A 17,684-nucleotide genomic window follows, 5' to 3' on the forward strand; every position below is an offset into this window, starting at 1 on the left:
GGCACTGACCCGGGACATGGCAATGACCAGATTGACACTGACCCGGGACTGGCACTGACCCGGACATGGCACTGACCAGATTGGCACTGACCCGGGACTGGCACTGACCTGGGCATGGCACTGACCTGGGCATGGCACTGACCCGGGACTGGCACTGACCAGATTGGCACTGACCCGGGACTGGCACTGACCAGATTAGCACTGACCCGGGACTGGCACTGACCTGGGCATGGCGTGGCCGCTGAGCTGCAGCTTGCGGAAGGTCTCCTCGTACTGGGGCAGCTCCACGTAGGAAATGAGCCACTGCACCACCTCGTCCACCGTCCAGTTGTACACTGCAGAGAGCACAGCAGGCCCACAGCTCATCCGGGGTGCACGAGGTACCAGGGAGTCCCAGCTTCGGGTGGGGAGGGACCCAGAGCCCACCCAGGGCCACTCCTGCCACACCTCCCACTGTCCCAGGTGCTCCAGCCCCAGTGTCCAACCTGGCCCTGGGCACTGCCAGGGATCCAGGGGCAGCCCCAGCTGCTCTGGGAATTTCATCCCAGCCCTGCCCACCCTGCCAGGGAACAATTCCCAATTCCCAATCTCCCACCCAGCCCTGCCCTCTGGCAGTGGAACACTCCAGGCAGCCCTGCAGGACCTCAGCCTCCCCCTCGTGGGACCATTTTTGCCCAGACTAGGGAACTCCTGAGGTTCTGCTGCCCCTGAGCCCCCACAGACCCCACATGGCACGGGAACATCTGCCTGGAGCTTTCCCTGTGACAACACACCCCTCTCCCAGGGCTGTTTGCCCCTGTGCTCCCAGTTCCCCAAATTAAAACATGCAACGAGGCCATCAGATAGAGGAGCAGAGGAGGCTCCACCTCTGGCCATGGCACCAGCAGGGCTCGGGCAGGGCAGCCTGGCAGGGCCAACACCCAAAGCAGTGCAGGTGACAGCTGGGATCCCTGGGATTTCTATCAGCCAGCTGATCCTGCTGCCTCCATACTCCCAACAGGGAATGCTCATCCTCAGCACATGCCCAAAGGTCCTGGATTCTGAGGGCAGCCCCCAGATCCTCACCCCCTGCTCCAGACCCATGGCACAGGGTGCCCAGAGCAGCTGGGGCTGCCCTGGATCCCTGGCAGTGCCCAAGGCCAGGCTGGACACTGGGGCTGGAGCAGCCTGGCACAGTGGGAGGTGTCCCTGCCATGGCAGGGGTGGCACTGGGTGGGCTCTGAGGTCCCTCCCAACCCAAACCAGTCTGGGATTCTGGGATTCCCTCTGAGCTCTGACTAAGAAAAGCACATAGGGAGAAATGCCGGGAAAAACCATCGGAAGCAGCTTGGGAAAGGATCTGTGGGAGGAGGTGGAGCAGGAGCTGCAGCCCCAGTGAACCAGGTGAACTTTGCTCCTTAACCTCCTCCCCTGGGCACCTGTGGATTATTTTTGGGCTGTCATGCAGTTCCAGTGCCATAGATTATGAATCCTTAGGAAATCACGCTCCTGCCTTTGCCACTTTGTTGTGCTGTACTTACAGCAATGCTCTGAAGGCAAACACAGTCCCAGAATCCCAGACTGGTTTGGGTTGGGAGGGACCCTAAATCCCACCCAGTGCCACCCCTGCCATGGCAGGGACACCTCCCACTGTCCCAGGCTGCTCCAGCCCCAGTGTCCAGCCTGGCCTGGGACACCTCAGATGTGTTTATTGGTCAGGGGCTTTGTTACACTTGAATTTATCATCCCCTGGCCCTGTCCTGCTGCAATGCCCACCCTGACTGGGCCCACGAGCACAGAAACATCTTCCCAAGCTCCAGACAGCCCAACACCTCCCACGGGGAGCTGAGGGTGAGGGAGAGGAGGGATGGGTGACCTGGGAGAGATGAGGGAGCTGGGGGACGTGAGGAAGCTGAGAGAGATCAGGGAGATGGAGCTGAGAAATGAGATGGGAGATCTGGGAGAGATGAGCGAGATGGAGCTCAGAGAAATGAGAGGAGAGATCTGGGTGAGATGAGGGAGATGGAGCTCAGGAAATGAGATGGGAGATCTGGGAGAGATGAAGGAGATGGAGCTGTGACAGATGGGGGAGATGAGAGCGATGGGTGAGCTCAGAGAGCTGACTGAGCTGATGAAGTAGAGAAAGATGAAGATGATGAAGCTGAGGGAGCTCACAAACCTGAGGGAGCTGAGAGAAATGAGGGAGGTGGAGCTCAGAGAAATGACAGATGAGGGATCTGGCAGGGATGAGGATCTGGCAGGGATCAGTGAGCTCAGGGATGGAGCTCAGAGCTAACTGAGTGGATGAAGCTGAGGGAGATGAGGGAGCAGAGGCAGAGCCCAGCTCTGAGCAAGGACAGCAAGGCCCCAGAGGAAGGTGCCATCCATCCCCAGGACGCTGGCACGGTGACCCAGCTGCAGGCTGGCACAGATGAAGCCACCAGCCTGCCCTGGCTGCGGGGAGCTCCGCAGTCCTGCTCGTGCCCCACACCCTGGGGGACTCCTGTGGCTGCGGGCACCAGCGGGATGCCACGATGGAAGGGTGGGAGAAGCCTCGGGCCCTGCGTGCTGGCACCACCAGCACCGTGCCACAGGGCGTGTGCCACGTGCCCAGCCAGCAGCACTGCTGGCCCTGCCTCTCCCCGAGCCCATGGCTGCTCTCACTTCCACATGCAGCCGTGCTTGTCGTGGGAAGAAGTCCCTGAGAACCACAGGCACCGAGATGAGCAGGGCCCTGCCCTGCCTCCTCAGCCCAAGGGCTGATCTGGCACTGCTTCCACGGCTCTGGCAGGGCCAGGCTCGCCCAGGTGCCATCCCTCAGACCCAGCACCTTGTAACAGCATCACAGCCTTTAAATTCTGTCAGAATTAAAGGGCAGAAATATCTTTCTCCTTTCCACGTGTGACCAGGGACAGCAGCAATGGAAGGGAGGAAGAGCAATGGCTTGGAAACAAATGACACAGGCCCAGGCACACGATCCCTGTGGGATGGCAGTGCCCTTCACACCACAGGAAGGAGCAGACCTTTCCTACAAGCCTGATTCACCACTTCAGCTCAAACTCCAAAACTAGGCTTCAAATTTCCCTGGAAGTGTTCCAGGCCAGGCTGGACACTGGGGCTGGAGCAGCCTGGCACAGTGGGAGCTGTCCCTGCTGGCAGGGGTGGCACTGGGTGGGCTCTGAGGTCCCTCCAACCCAAACTCCTGTGGTTCCATGACATCAGAGCCCCCTTCAGAAAGCAGTCACTTATTCTATCAGCCAGATCCACAAGATGATGAAAGGGAAAATAAGAGCAGGAGTCAGTCCAGCACTGTGCCACGGCAGCCCTGCCAGGGATGTGGATGTCCGTGGTGTGCCAGGGGCAGGGACAGAGCCAGGATAGCTCAGTAATTAGGGGGCCTGGCAAGTATCAGGGCATGTCCTCCTCCATCCCCTAATGATTTCTACCCTTTCCCAGCTGACAGCAGAATACACTCCAGGCAAAGCCGTGTGTAAACAGCCCTGCAATGGGGTAAATATTTCTTACACAAAGCACTCCTTGCACACAGGAGGCAAAGGGACTCAGAGTCATGGAATCACTGAGGCTGGAAAATCCCTCTGAGCCCACAGACTCCAACCATCCCCAGCACTGACCGTGTTCCCCAGTGCCACATCCACAGAGCTGTGACATCCCCCCAGGATGTGTTTCCATCCCTGTCCTGGGCAATTGTGTCACTTCTAAAGTGATCTGGACAAGAATTTTCAACACATCCTTGTCCAGCTCCATGGGAGAGCGTCTGGTCTGGGATACACAGCTCTGGAATCATGACATGGATATCACAGAGACTGCTTTGGGTTGGGAGGGACCTCAAATCCCACCCGGTGCCACCCCAGCCATGGCAGGGGCACCTCCCACTGTCCCAGGCTGCTCCAGCCCCAGTGTCCAACCTGGCCTTGGGCACTGCCAGGGATCCAGGGGAATCTGGGAATTCCATCCCAGCCCTGCCCACCCTGCGAACAATTCCCAATTCCCAATCTCCCACCCAGCCCTGCCCTCTGGCAGTGGGAGTCATTCCCTGGCTCCTGTCCCTCCATCCTTGTCCCCAGTCCCTCTGCAGCTCTCCTGGAGCCCTGCCAGGGCTCTGAGCTCTGCCTGGAGCCCTCTCTCCTCATGCACAGCCCCACTGTTTCCAGTCCTGGCTGCAAATGCTGCTCTCAGTGTCCACTCAGTGCCCCTGGGACTGGGGACTGCTGCACTCCCTGCAGCTGCCTCCACAGCTCTGGGAACACAGAGCACACCCCACCAGAGGAACTGAAGGGCTAATACAGAAAAGTCAAATACAAACAGGACACAAGTGAGAAACCGAAACTGCTATGGCTGTGAACTGATTAGAAGATTAATATCCAGTATCTCAAGGAGTGGATGTAGGTAGTACTCCTCTTTTAGAGCTGAGGAGCACTGAAATGAATTGGATTAATAATTTCAGTGGAACTACCACAGAACTTTTCACACAGAAAGCACTGGGGAAGCACTTGCCAATCTGAAAAGTTTGTTTCAAGATTCCCAAGTTTCAGGAAGTTTCTCAGCAGAGGCTGAACTGCCACCACCTCCCTGGGTGCTGGGATGAATAACAGCATTTTGGAACAGCTACAAGTTATTTCTATATGGACTGGACTTATGTCACTTCCTGCATTTTACTCTCCCTTCTTTTCAATGTGAAGGAGCTTTTCATGTTCCAAGCGTTTTTCCTAAGGAAAACACAACCTGCAGGAAAGCTCCCAAGCAGCTCTACTGAATATTGAGGATGTTATCACCCCATTACAACTCATCTGGAACCGGGTGCTTGAAGAACCTGGAATTTGGCTGTATTTAACACATTTCTAGGGCAGAGGAACAAAACAAGAACTGATCCTTTGGTGGCCACGCTCAGGTGCAGGAGGAACAGTTTGGAAGGACCAACTCCAAGGAAATCCTGGGAATCCACACCTCCAACAGGGAGCTGGAAGAGTACAAGGCCTGGTCCAAGGGAGGAAAAAAGCACCACATTCCTCCTGAGAGCTGCACACTCTGCCCAGGGCATCTGAAATCCCAACTCTTTGGCACTCTTGGAAAAGGATTTCTTGGCTTTTTGCCCTTTTTTTACCTTCGGATGTTTTCCAGGCCTTCCAGAGATCTTCCACACTGATGAGCTTGTCCTCTCCATGGAAAGTGCTGTGCTTGACTGCTGGGTCATGGTAATTCAAGTCTTCCCTCAAGAACTAGGAGAGGAATTAACAGCAGGATTAACTTTGGTTCATCTTTTAGGGAGATGAGGAGCATAAAAAAAATTCTGAATAGTAAGAATTTTGATGGGGAAGTCGTAATAAATATGAATTAAAACCCATAATGGATATATTAGATATATAAGATAAACACATGTATCTTTTATACAGATATTAAGTATATTCCCTGCAGTACCCCTGAATATTTCTGTTCCTGGGGAGACCAGCTAGGACATATTCAGTAAGTAAATACATTAAATTCATTTTAATACAGAGAAGGGATAATCAATTAGAACCTTTGGTCTTGGGATTCAAGACTTTTCTTTGAATTACAGCAATACCAAAAGTTCACCTAAGTGGCACAATGGAACCAGCTTTGTGTCAACGGAGTAAGAACCCAAAAATTATTATTGGATTTGACCTGCACCTTCAAATCCAAGCTGGAACAAATGCCATGGGCAGGAGGGGAGGCAGTTCCATTGAAAAATATAGATAAATCCATGTATCCTAGCTCAGTGGGAGCCCAGAGCAGCTGGGGCTGCCCCTGGATCCCTGGCAGTGCCCAGGGCCAGGTTGGACACTGGGGCTGGAGGAGCCTGGCACAGTGGGAGGTGTGCCTGCCATGGCAGGGGAGGCACTGGGTGGGCTTTGAAATCCCTCCTAAACCAAACCATTCCATGATTCCATGGAAGAGGAGCTGTGAGGTGCTTCCCAACCCAAACCAGGCTGTGAAATCCAGCAGCAGACAGAGAAGCACTCACACGCCAGGCCCAACAGAAGGAACCAAGCTTGAGGATAACTCCACGTTCCCACCCCCAGGACACAATCCCCACAGGCAGCTCCATCCTTGGGCTGCTCCCTGTGCAAGAGGCGATACCCAGACCCAGCAAACACCCTCAGGTCTGGAGATGGTGCTTTAACACCAGGCAGGGCACCGAGAAGGTCTGGGCAGCTCCAGATTCCAGCTCCCTGCAGGGCAGCGCAGCTGCTGCCGAGGCAGCTCCAGCCCGGGGCTCTGCCAGAGGGCAGGAAAAGGGCAGGAAAATGGGAGAATTTGGGAACTCTGTGCTTCCAGCAGGGGCTGAGCCTCGGGGCTCCGCTGTGCCGATCCCGAGGGGCGCCGTGCCCCCGTGGGTGCCGCCGTGACCGTGCCAGAGGGCGGCAATGTCACCGGTGTCACCACCGGCAGTGTCACTGGTGTCACCACCGGCGTCACCGGCCCTGCCCCAGCGCCCAGCACGTCAGCTGCTGCTCTGTAAATTTAGCTCGGGAGCAGAGACAGGAAAAGTGATCCCTCAGCTTCCCTCCTCAGCTTCCCTCGGGCTCACGGCACCCAAAACAAACCCGAGGGCTCGGCGGAGGGGACAGGGCTGGGCTGGGGGATGTCCCAAAAAATGAGCAGGGAGGGGATGCAGGATGGGGCTGGGGAGCTGGGCTGGGCCCACCAAAGCCCAGAGACCTTAAAGCACATTTTCCACCAGTACCTTCTGGGGAAAAGACCAAATCACAGAAGCCCAGAGTGGTGTGGGTTGGGAAGGACCTTAAAGTCCACCCAGTCCCAGCTCTGCCATGGACAGGGGCACCTTGCACTGTCCCAGGCACAGGAAGCACGGTGCACAGCACTGAGCCACCTGCAAACCACTGAAAGCAGCGCTGCCAAGTGTTAAAGATCCCCCTGACCCCGGGCCTGGAGACACCCAAAGCTCCAAGCCCTGGACAGAGGGAGGACCAGACCATTGCCAAGGTCCCACACAGACCATCTCCAAGGTCCCATCCAGACACCCCAGCCTCAGCCAGGCTGTGAACCCACAAGGAAACTGAGTCAAACCTGAGAATCCACACCAAGTTCAGGGAAAGACAACCCCTGGTCAAACCAGCCAAAAGCAACAGGACCAGAACCACTGCTACAAACCCCAGGAGGAGCTGGGATCAGCTGAGTGGCAACACTCAGCCTGGGAATGCTAATCTTTGAGTTCTGGGGCCTCCAACAGTAGGAGAACCTGGAGCTGCTGGAGAGCCCAGAGGAGGCCCCGGAGCTGCTGCAGGGCTGGAGCCCCTCTGGAGCCAGGCTGGGAGAGCTGGGGGGGCTCACCTGGAGAGGAGAAGCTCCAGGGAGAGCTCAGAGCCCTGCCAGGGCCTGGAGGGGCTCCAGGAGAGCTGCAGAGGGACTGGGGACAAACTTGCTGGCTGAAGGCACACTCAGAAATGAGCAGATCCACAAAATGGGATTTTCTGGAGGATTTATTTCCCATAGAATCACAGCATCTCCTGAGTTGGAAGGGACCCAAAAGGATCATCAAGTCCAAGTCCTGGCTCTGCACAGCCCCAGCAATCCCACCTTGTGCCTGAGAGCACTGTCCAACCACTCCCTGAACTCTGTTCTGTGGTGTTTTTATCTGCAGAAGCTCCAGCTACTGAAGTGATTTTTCAAAGCTTCCCATCCCTCCCACATCCCTGGATGTGTGCCACCTCCCTCCCTCCCGCTGCGCCGAGCCACGGCCAGGCCCGGCCCCGTGCCGGGGCTCGCTGAGCTCCCCAGCTTCCCCAGCCCCACCAGAGGCACAGACAGCTCTTGTCCCCAAGGCTCTCCCTGCCCAGTGACCCAGGCAGCAGGACCCGGCCCTGGGAAGAGGCACAGAGACACTGAGCAGCAACACAAACCGTGCTTCCTGAGGAAACCAGGCTGGCAGCATCCCAGCGCCCTGGCACGGGCACCCACACCCCAAAGAGCTGGAGCTGCCTTTGCTGTGAGCATGGAGACAGGAATAGATCCCTCATTAGAAGATTTCCCCATGAGGGACAGTTCTTTCACTTTAATCGAGGCCACTTCATTGAAAATTCACTTCCCAGCAGGAAAACTGCAAGGATGATTTATGGACAGCGTGAAGCTGTAGACAAAACTCCACCCATAATTTATTTTAAAAATACTTGTCTTGTCTTTGTGTCCCCTTCTGCCCAGGCAGGGGTTTCAGTCCAAACGAAATACTCCCATCACTTACCCCCAAAGGGCAGGGGCCAAAATAATAAAGGAAAATATAAAGTTCCCAATCAACCAGGAAAATGCCCACCCCTGGAAGTGTTCCAATCCAAGGCTGGACTGGGCTTAGAGCAACCTGGGATAATGGAAGGTGTCTCTGCCCGTGGCAGGTGGTGGAACTGGATGCGTTTAAAGTCCCTCCCAACCCAGACCATCCTGGAAGTCCATGAACCCCATAAAAGGTTTAAATTTGAGCCTCCTGCATTCTTCCCAATAATCCCCCTGCAGCTGTCCCCCCACAGCTCAGAGTTAAACCTGACTGCAGGGTCCATGTGGGGGAGAGTGATAACCTTGACAGGGAGAACACAGCAGGAGCCAGCTCAGAGAGGGAAATTCCTGCAATGCCTCACTGAGTGGTTCCAGAGCTTATTAACAGGTGAACTTAATGCAACTTCAATCAAAGCTTAGCAGAGGTAAAGCAGCAACTGCATGGCTGGAATCCAGGGACAGGGAATCACCGAGGTTGGAAAAGACATCCAAAATCATGGAGTCCAACTGTACAGACAACAGCCTGAGTGCTCTGGCTCAGGGCAATCCCAGCACCAACAGCCTGGGAGAAGGGGCTGGGAGCAGCCCTGGGGAGCAGGAGCTGGGCATTGGTGGGAGAAGCTCCACAGGCCCTGGCCACGAGCACTGGGAGACCTGAAATCCCCGTGCCCTGGGCTGATCCCAGCAGGAAAGGGATTGGGATTGTGCCCCTGTGCCTCACTCAGGCTGGACAGCCCTTTCCAGGAGGAATTCTCCCAATATCCAAGCTGAAATTCCCCTGGTTCAATTAAGGCCTTCCCCTCTCCTCCTGTCCCTGTTCCCCTGGCTGTCCCCTCCTGGCAGGAGCTGTGAGAGCCACAAGGTCCCCCTGAGCCTCCTTTGCTCCAGGCTCAGCCCCTCTTGTGCTCCAGATCCTTTTCCAGCCCTGCTGCCCTCCCAGAAGCAGAGCAGAGGTGCTGGGAGCAGGAGCAGCCCTGCCAGGGCTCAGCACTGCTCAGGTCCAGCTCAGAGGGGTTTGGGGAGTGGCTGTAAGAGCACCAAGGCAGTGATTTGGGGCTGTTGGAAAAACCCATGGAATACCCCACCCTGGCAGTGTCTCTGTGCCAAAGCTCTCAGCACACATTCCCAGCAGTGTTTTGCACCAGGAGCTCTCAATGACTCCAGTGTGAGTGGGGGCAAGATTTGCTCAGAGACACAAAATTGCCAGCTCTGCCCAGCCCTAAGGACAAGAGGCTTATTCCTCATTTAATGCCAGGGAGCAGCACACTTGGGCTGAACTGGGCTGCCCCAGTTCCTGGGAAGAGGCTGAGCTGCAGCTCCAGCCAGTGCAGGGAGCTGCCTCCAGGGAAACACCTCCAGTGGTGGAGGAAATGCAACTGGAAGGTTTTCAATTGTTTTCATTACTCAGTCAAGTGGCACTGAGGCAGAGGGAACAGCCCTGCGAGCTGGGAACAGCCACCCAAAACCAGCAGCTCCTGGCAGCAGGGGCCTGTGCTGAGTCCCTGGGGACTGTCACTGCTCCAGAGGGACACTGCTGGATTTGGAAGAGCAGCTGGGGCTGCCCTGGATCCCTGGCAGTGCCCAGGGCCAGGCTGGACACTGGGGCTGGAGCAGCCTGGCACAGTGGGAGGTGTCCCTGCCATGGCAGGGGTGGCACTGGGTGGGATTTGAGGTCTCTTCCAGCCAAACCAGGCTGGGGTTCTGTGACCTGGGACTGCAGGGCTACCCATGAGTGGCAGCACCCACATGCTTCCTCCCAGCTTCCAACACTCTGACTTTCCTGTTTAGCTGCCAGTTCTCCATAGAAGACAGAATTCCTCACTTCCAACGAGCACCCACCACAACTGAGGCAACACTGCAAACAAAGAGCTTTCCCTTTTCCAGCAGACTCTTATTTCCAGCCCTGCTTGTGTAAACAAATAACAACTTTCTTTCTCTTCAATCCTTTATCAGCTAAAGTGTCCAAGCTGACACAACAGAAAGCTGCTCCTTTTTCTGCAGTGAGCATACAGATTGAAACTGCTTTACTTGGCTGGTGGAAGAATGCAGTAAACATAAAATCATGGAATGATTTGGCTTAGGAGGGACATTAAAGCTCATTTAATCCCACCACCTGCCACTATCCCAGGTTGCTCCAAGCCTCATCCAACCTGGCCTTGGGCACTGCCAGGGATGGAGCAGCCACAGCTGCTCTGAGAACAGTGAAGTGGCTCCAAACCCTCAGCAGTGAGGAGAAGCCCCAGGCAGCACTGGTGACAGTGCTGAGACACCACAAGGTGACACATGGCTTCCTCTATGCGGAGGAGGAGGCACCAAGCCCAAGTGCAGCCCCAGCCACAGCAGCCTGACTGTGAGAGCAGCCCCAGCACCGGGCTGGACAAGGCCCTGCTGATACCTTGGCTTTTAAGAGTCTCTGTTCTGTTTTGGTGTGTGCCGCTTTTAGTTTTATATTAAGTGTTACTAGGATCTTTTCACAGCGTGGGGAAGACAAAACAATCCTATTCTAGCTGGAGACTCAAGGACAATCTCTTCAAACCTCAGCCCCAAAGCTCAAACAACGTGAAAAGAGGAGGACAGGCAAGCGAGCAAAGAGGACGAAACTTCATCATTCGAAGCTATTAACTGGCGAGTTGACTCCTGTATGCAAATGGACTAATAAAAATGTGAGATCTCCCGACCAAGCCCTTTTGCCCATGTTGGAGCCATCTGCGCAGAGCCAGGACTGTGGCTCTGGTGCTGCCCTTCAACAGATATCCTCTTTCTTCCTCCCAGCTCCATCCAGCTCCGTTCCAGCAGCTCAAGGCCCCACACTGACCTCGTCGCTCTCCTCCACGTCCACGTTGCCGTTGGCGTCGTCGTCCATCTGCTTGTGGATGTTGCGCACGGCCTCGAAGCTGAGCTGCTCGTCCTCGTCGTGGCACAGCGCCTTGTCGATGCGACAGAACTCTGCTGGGGAGAACAGCAGCACGTCAGGATGAGCACCGACCCCTGCAGCATTGACCCCTGCAGCATTGACCCCTGCAGCATTGACCCCTGCAGCACCGACCCCTGCAGCATTGACCCCTGCAGCACCGACCCCTGCAGCATTGACCCCTGTAGCACTGACCCCTGCAGCATTGACCCCTGTAGCATTGACCCCTGCAGCATTGACCCCTGCAGCATTGACCCCTGTAGCACCGACCCCTGCAGCATTGACCCCTGCAGCATTGACCCCTGCAGCACCGACCCCTGCAGCACCGACCCCTGCAGCATTGACCCCTGCAGCACCGACCCCTGCAGCACCGACCCCTGCAGCACCAAACCCCTGCAGCATTGACCCCTGCAGCACCGACCCCTGCAGCACCAAACCCCTGCAGCATTGACCCCTGCAGCATTGACTCCTGCAGCACTGACCCCTGCAGCACTGACCCCTGCAGCATTGACCCCTGCAGCACATCAGGAGCAGCAGCAACCCCAGCAGCACTGACCCTTGGCATGCCCCTGCAGCTGCCTGGGCTGTGAAAGCCACGATGGGCAGGGCAGGGTGCCCCTCTCATCCCAGCTCTCCAGCAGGGCAGGGCAGGGTGCCCCTCTCAGCCCAGCTCTCCAGCAGGGCAGGGCAGGGCAGGGTGCCCCTCTCAGCCCAGCTCTCCAGCAGGGCAGGGCAGGGTGCCCCTCTCAGCCCAGCTCTCCAGCAGGGCAGGGCAGGGCAGGGTGCCCCTCTCAGCCCAGCTCTCCAGCAGGGCAGGGCAGGGCAGGGTGCCCCTCTCAGCCCAGCTCTCCAGCAGGGCAGGGCAGGGCAGGGTGCCCCTCAGGCCAGCTCTCCAGCAGGGCAGGGCAGGGCAGGGTGCCCCTCTCAGCCCAGCTCTCCAGCAGGGCAGGGCAGGGCAGGGTGCCCCTCTCAGCCCAGCTCTCCAGCAGGGCAGGGCAGGGCAGGGTGCCCCTCAGGCCAGCTCTCCAGCAGGGCAGGGCAGGGTGCCCCTCAGCCCAGCTCTCCAGCAGGGCAGGGCAGGGCAGGGTGCCCCTCTCAGCCCAGCTCTCCAGCAGGGCAGGGCAGGGCAGGGTGCCCCTCTCAGCCCAGCTCTCCAGCAGGGCAGGGCAGGGCAGGGTGCCCCTCTCAGCCCAGCTCTCCAGCAGGGCAGGGCAGGGCAGGGTGCCCCTCAGGCCAGCTCTCCAGCAGGGCAGGGCAGGGCAGGGTGCCCCTCTCAGCCCAGCTCTCCAGCAGGGCAGGGCAGGGCAGGGTGCCCCTCAGGCCAGCTCTCCAGCAGGGCAGGGCAGGGTGCCCCTCAGCCCAGCTCTCCAGCAGGGCAGGGCAGGGTGCCCCTCTCAGCCCAGCTCTCCAGCAGGGGAGGGCAGGGTGCCCCTCTCAGCCCAGCTCTCCAGCAGGGGAGGGCAGGGTGCCCCTCTCATCCCAGCTCTCCAGCAGGGCAGGGCAGGGTGCCCCTCTCAGCCCAGCTCTCCAGCAAGGGCTGGCTCCTGCCCACAGCCCCAACTCCACGTCTCCCTTGGAGGCTGTTGGTGTTGGCACCACGTGCAGCCGGGGCGTTTGGGGAGGAAGAGCTGTGTGTTTATAAAACATGGCAATTAAAACCCTTCCCTCTTCCTGATTATGGAACAGGCCCTTCTGGCTGCTTTTCACATCATTTTCTACTTTCTAAGACTAACACTTTACATTTTGCTGCGTGCCCGCGCCCATGCGAGCACCAAACCGGGCTGATCCAGCCCTGCCATGGCACTGCCAGGGGGTGACACCAGAGCCAGGGATGGGGAATCCTGAGGGACATGGGCAGGCTGCAGAGCTGGGACCACGCCACAGCCACGGAGTTCACAGGGCTGGGAGAGCTGGGGGTGTTCACCTGCAGAAGAGATACCCGAGAGCCCCTTCCAGGGCCTAAAGGGGGGTCAGGAGAACTGGAGAGGGACTGGGGACAAGGGAATGCTCCCCACTGGCAAGATGGCCTGGCAATGATGCAGCCTCCTGCAGAGGCAGGGCTGGTGTCCTGCTCTTCCCAAGCCTCAGAAGGTCAGTCCATGCTAACTCACGTCTGTCCGTGTGGCATGGGGAGCTGGTGACCAAACCATGGGTGAACTGGGAACCTTCCCCAGGGCTCTCCGCTCCCCCAGGCCACTCCTGAAGGGACACCCAAACCACATGGGTCTGGAAGAACACTGGATGCCCTGAGGCTGATTTGGAGAGATTCGGGGCTCCTCTCCTACCCTGCAGGAGCTCTCTCGTGGCTCAGAACTTTGGCTGGGCCTTTCTGTGCTGGCTGCTCCTGTTATCTCCGAGGCAGTGAGCAGGGACACGAGATGGTCTCTGTGTTTGTGCTGCCCTTGGACACGACTCCAGAAGGAAAAATGAAGCCAGGCTAAACTATATCTCCCAAAATATTACATGGTTATCTTGTTCCGAGCCTGTGCTTGTTGTTGTTGCAGGGAAGAACGTGGCAACGCTGTAGCAAAGTTTGGATCTTAGGAAGGGAAGGTCGTGTTATTGTAAAAGTGGGTTCATTCAGATTAACCCCCTCCTGACCACGGAGCTCCTGAGCCCTGGCTCATGTCAGCCCGAGGGGTTCAACCAGGGAAAGAGACCTGAAGGGATGAAGGACTGGGAGAGATTTCCTGCCACCCCAAGGACAACCCCTGGGTATTTGCAACACAAATGCCAGGAATGAAGATTGTCTGGGAGCAGCAGCAAGAGCAATAAAACAAGGCTTTAAAGAGCTGCCAGGTGCTGATAATCAACTGCACCATCAACAGCAATCAAACCAAGCCCGGGAGGAATTTGGTGCTTTCATCAAGACCAAAAAGAGCCTGAATATGGGACACAAGTGATTTAATCAGCAGACAACCCTGAAGTGGTAACAGAATGGTCCCAACATTTCAGCAGCCACGATGGGCTCCTCATTGCCCCCTCCCTGCTATCTCCCTTCCTCTGTTATCTCCACGGGCTGCAGCTGCAGGAATACCCAAATGAAGCAACAAAGACCAGCACCAGCCACTTTGCCTAAGACTGATGGAAGATTAAACCTAAAGATCATAGCACAGAATCGTCCTTTGTGTGGGAAGGGGCCTTAAATCTCATCCACACCTTCCACTGCCCCAGGCTGCTCCAAGTCCTGTCCTGACAAGCCTGGGTACTTCAAGCAGGCTATCCCAACACCTTCACGGAACAAAAGCTTTAAAATGAATGCCAAATTGGCTTTCAGTAAATCTCCCTCTCCAGAACGTCCAGCCCTGATGTTTGCTCCAGCATCTTCCCCAAGAGACACCTGCTGCCTGGTCCAACCCAGGGCTGTGACTCCTGGAGTCCTGAGGAGCACCACCACTCCACCCCTCTGAGCCATGGGGAACCTTCTGTCTCCATCTCTTTGGTGCCTCCAGCCTGCTCGTTATCTCCCCACCATCACTCACAGGCTGCATCTGCAGAACAGAGTCCCCTCCCTCCCAAAGGGTGTCCTTGATGGGCCATTAACTGGGCACCCCAAAACGGGCCAGCTTCCCATCCCTCCTGCTGCCCCCATACCCCTCCTGCTGCCCCTTCCATCCCATTGCCGACCCTCCCATCCCTCCTCCTGCCCCTTCCATCCCTCCTGGCACTCTCCCATCCCTCCCTCTGCTCTCCCATCCCTCCTGCTCTGCACCCACATCCCTCCTGCCCCTTCCATCCCTCACTCCTCAGGCCTGCTGTCCCCACCAAAGGCACTCTGCAGCCTCTGTTCAGGGGGTCCTGCTGCCACTCCAAAGGTGCCACCACCCAGATCATCAAAGGACACTGAGGCCCATGTGCTAAAGCAGAGCTGGAATTTCACTGAGTTACCGAGCCTGGAAAAGTCCTTGGCCACCATCGAGTCCAGCTGTTGTCCCCAGCACTGCTAAGGCCACCACTGACCAAGTCCCCAAGTGTTGCATCTGTGAAATCCATCCAGGGAAATGACTCCACCTGTGCCAGGGCTGGACAACACCTTCCACTAAGGAATTCTTCCCAGTATCCATCCTGAACCTCCCCAGTGCAATCTGAAGCCATTTTCACCTAGCACGGAAGGCAGCTGGGGTTGGTTTTGTAACAGATTACAAAGATGAGTCTGAGGGTGGTTCTGGCTGGCACAAGCCACCCAGAGAAGCTGGGGAGCCTCCAGCACGGGGCCACCCAAAACTCAACGGGACACGGCCCTGGACCAGCAGCTCTGCCTGGGCAGGCTGGACAGGACGATCTCCAGAGCTCCCCTGCGACATCACTTCATTCCAGACCTTTCCTTTCTCATGGGAGATTCTCTCTAACGAGGATTTTGTTTGTTTAATTTCCCTTGATTTCCTCCTGCGAGGTCCCATTATCTCCAATAATGCCCCATGCTCCTTGCAGCTCGAGCTCTGCAGCAGCAGCAGCCCTAGGGACAGCACTGAACAGCAGCTTAATTATTACAATTGTCATTTACATAACTGGCTTTTATAAACACCGGGAGGGCAGCCAAGGAAAAAAGCCCTATATTTGGGGAAAAAGAACTGTTTACATATTTCACCCGTGTAAACAAGGGCTCGGCTGAACTTCCGTGCTCAGGGTTCCTCCCCTGAAACTCTGGGTTTCAACTAAAAAATGCCAAGGACAACTTCAGGAATTCTAACAAAGGCTGTGAGGGATGTGTCCAGAGATTTCCATTCCCTCTGGAGGAGTAAGGAATAGCAAGGGGAACCCTGGGATATCTTGCAAGGCTGCACAGCAGCAGCACAGAGAGCAAGGCTAAAAGGGCACAGTAATAATCCTGGGCTTGCAGCTCTGGTTCCCAAACATCAGAGCCTGGTGGAGCTACCAGAGTCTCCAGCCATTCCCGCTGTCAGGAAAGCCCTCAGAGTGGGGTTATACTGCTATACTTCAAGCTGACACTGTACAGCTTATTTACCACAGAGAGAACTGTCAGACTCCAGCTGTAATGCACCACACTTGGCCACGAACACGTGGGAAATTCACATATAAATCCTTTTTGTAAAAAAAAAAAAAAAAAAAAAAAGGATTTATCAAACAGAATCAGGATTTTAGCACATGCTCATTCTCCTGTACCTTTCGACCTACTTTCCCTGGCAAACTCTTTCCCTGGGAGGTGCAGAGCCAGGGCATGAGTCTTGCTCTGGGCAGGCAGCAACCCAGAGGGCAGGGCTGGATGGGAGATTGGGAATTGGGAATTGTTCCCTGGCAGGGTGGGCAGGGCTGGGATGGAATTCCCAGAGCATCTGGGGCTGCCCCTGGATCCCTGGCAGTGCCCAAGGCCAGGCTGGACACTGGGGCTGGAGCAGCCTGGCACAGTGGGAGGTGTCCCCATGGCAGGGGTGGCACTGGGTGGCCTGTGAGGTCCCTCCAGCCCAAATCAGCCTGCTCCATGACCAAAATGGACCTCATCCATGTTCCTCCCTTTTAGTGTGGAAACTCCTGGAGTGACCCTCCCAGCAGTTTTGGGATGTAGGACCTGGCAGCTGAGTGGAGTTTGCTCAGAGCAAACGAAGGAGAGCGCTCAAGTATCTGCTCACCATGGAATTACTCCTGTGCTCTTGCTCCTGGGTTCCCATCACCCTTGGGACAGCAGGGTCTGGAGCAGTTCAACAGGGACTCACTGCACTCAGTTTTCCACTTCATGGAATCCCACACTGGTCGGGGGTGGGAGGGACCTTAAAGCCCATCCAGTGCCAGCCCCAGGTTGCTCCAACCTTCAGTGACTGTGGAAGTTTCAGCAGGAGGTCAAGGAGACTTCTTTCCTCCAAGGGAGCTCCTTGCACGATGCAAAAACCCAAACCCTTGTACCCAATTCAGATTAAACAGTCTAGAAAAAATGTAAATCCAAGCAGAGGTTGGACCGTTTGATCTCCCAGAGACTTTTAAAGAAGTACCAACGCCCTCGGGTGTCTCTGCTGCAAGGGCCAACCCTAAATGCTCACAAACCACTTAATACCTGCCCAGGGAACCAGGCTGTACCCAGCTCCAGGGGCCAAAGCTGTCTCTGTTCTGGGAGTGCCCCGTGTCTCAGGATCAGCATGACAAAGCCAGCCAGGGTCACACAGATGCAGGAGGAAGCCCTGTGCAATCCACGGAGCCGTCCGGCACCACCAAGCTGAACACAGCCACAGGAAGGAATTAAGCAGCCAACGGAGGTTATTGTACAGTCATGAACTTACAGTCAATCAAAACCTTAAAATTCCTTCCCCAAATGGGCTCCTCTCCTTGGCACACGCTTAGCATTTATTTACTACCATCAATTCTCTCACCACCAAGTGCAATCAGCCTTTTTCATCCTCTCCATGCACCAATTTACTGATTTAATGTCATCCCTTTGCTTCCAGACATCCTCCACCTTCCCTTCCCTGCAGCAGCAAAGCCCTTTCACCCCGGCTTCCACCCAGTTCTTCCACCAGAACTCTGTCACCCTACTTTTCATCAAGTGCTTCACTCTTTCCACCCCATTACACAACACACA

General features: G+C 56.3%; 1 protein-coding gene across 7 annotated transcripts in view; it reads right to left on the reverse strand.

Annotated features, from left to right (window-relative positions):
- STIM1 (stromal interaction molecule 1) overlaps nt 1-17,684 on the reverse strand; it is a 75,008-nt gene that overhangs the window by 37,255 nt on the left and 20,069 nt on the right. For 6 of the 7 annotated variants that reach the window (XM_077781726.1, XM_077781723.1, XM_077781729.1 and 3 more), the window contains exons 2-4: nt 11,060-11,190; nt 5,102-5,216; nt 224-335 (exon numbers count right to left, since the gene is read on the reverse strand). In XM_077781726.1, coding sequence (XP_077637852.1) covers nt 224-335; nt 5,102-5,216; nt 11,060-11,190 — 358 coding nt within the window. Of the gene's footprint in view, nt 1-223; nt 336-5,101; nt 5,217-11,059; nt 11,194-17,684 lie in introns of all 7 variants that reach the window. The other variant, XM_077781724.1, reaches the window with a different exon arrangement.

This window comes from Lonchura striata, chromosome 2, assembly GCF_046129695.1.
Source record: "Lonchura striata isolate bLonStr1 chromosome 2, bLonStr1.mat, whole genome shotgun sequence".
In the NCBI taxonomy this organism is placed as follows: domain Eukaryota; kingdom Metazoa; phylum Chordata; class Aves; order Passeriformes; family Estrildidae; genus Lonchura; species Lonchura striata.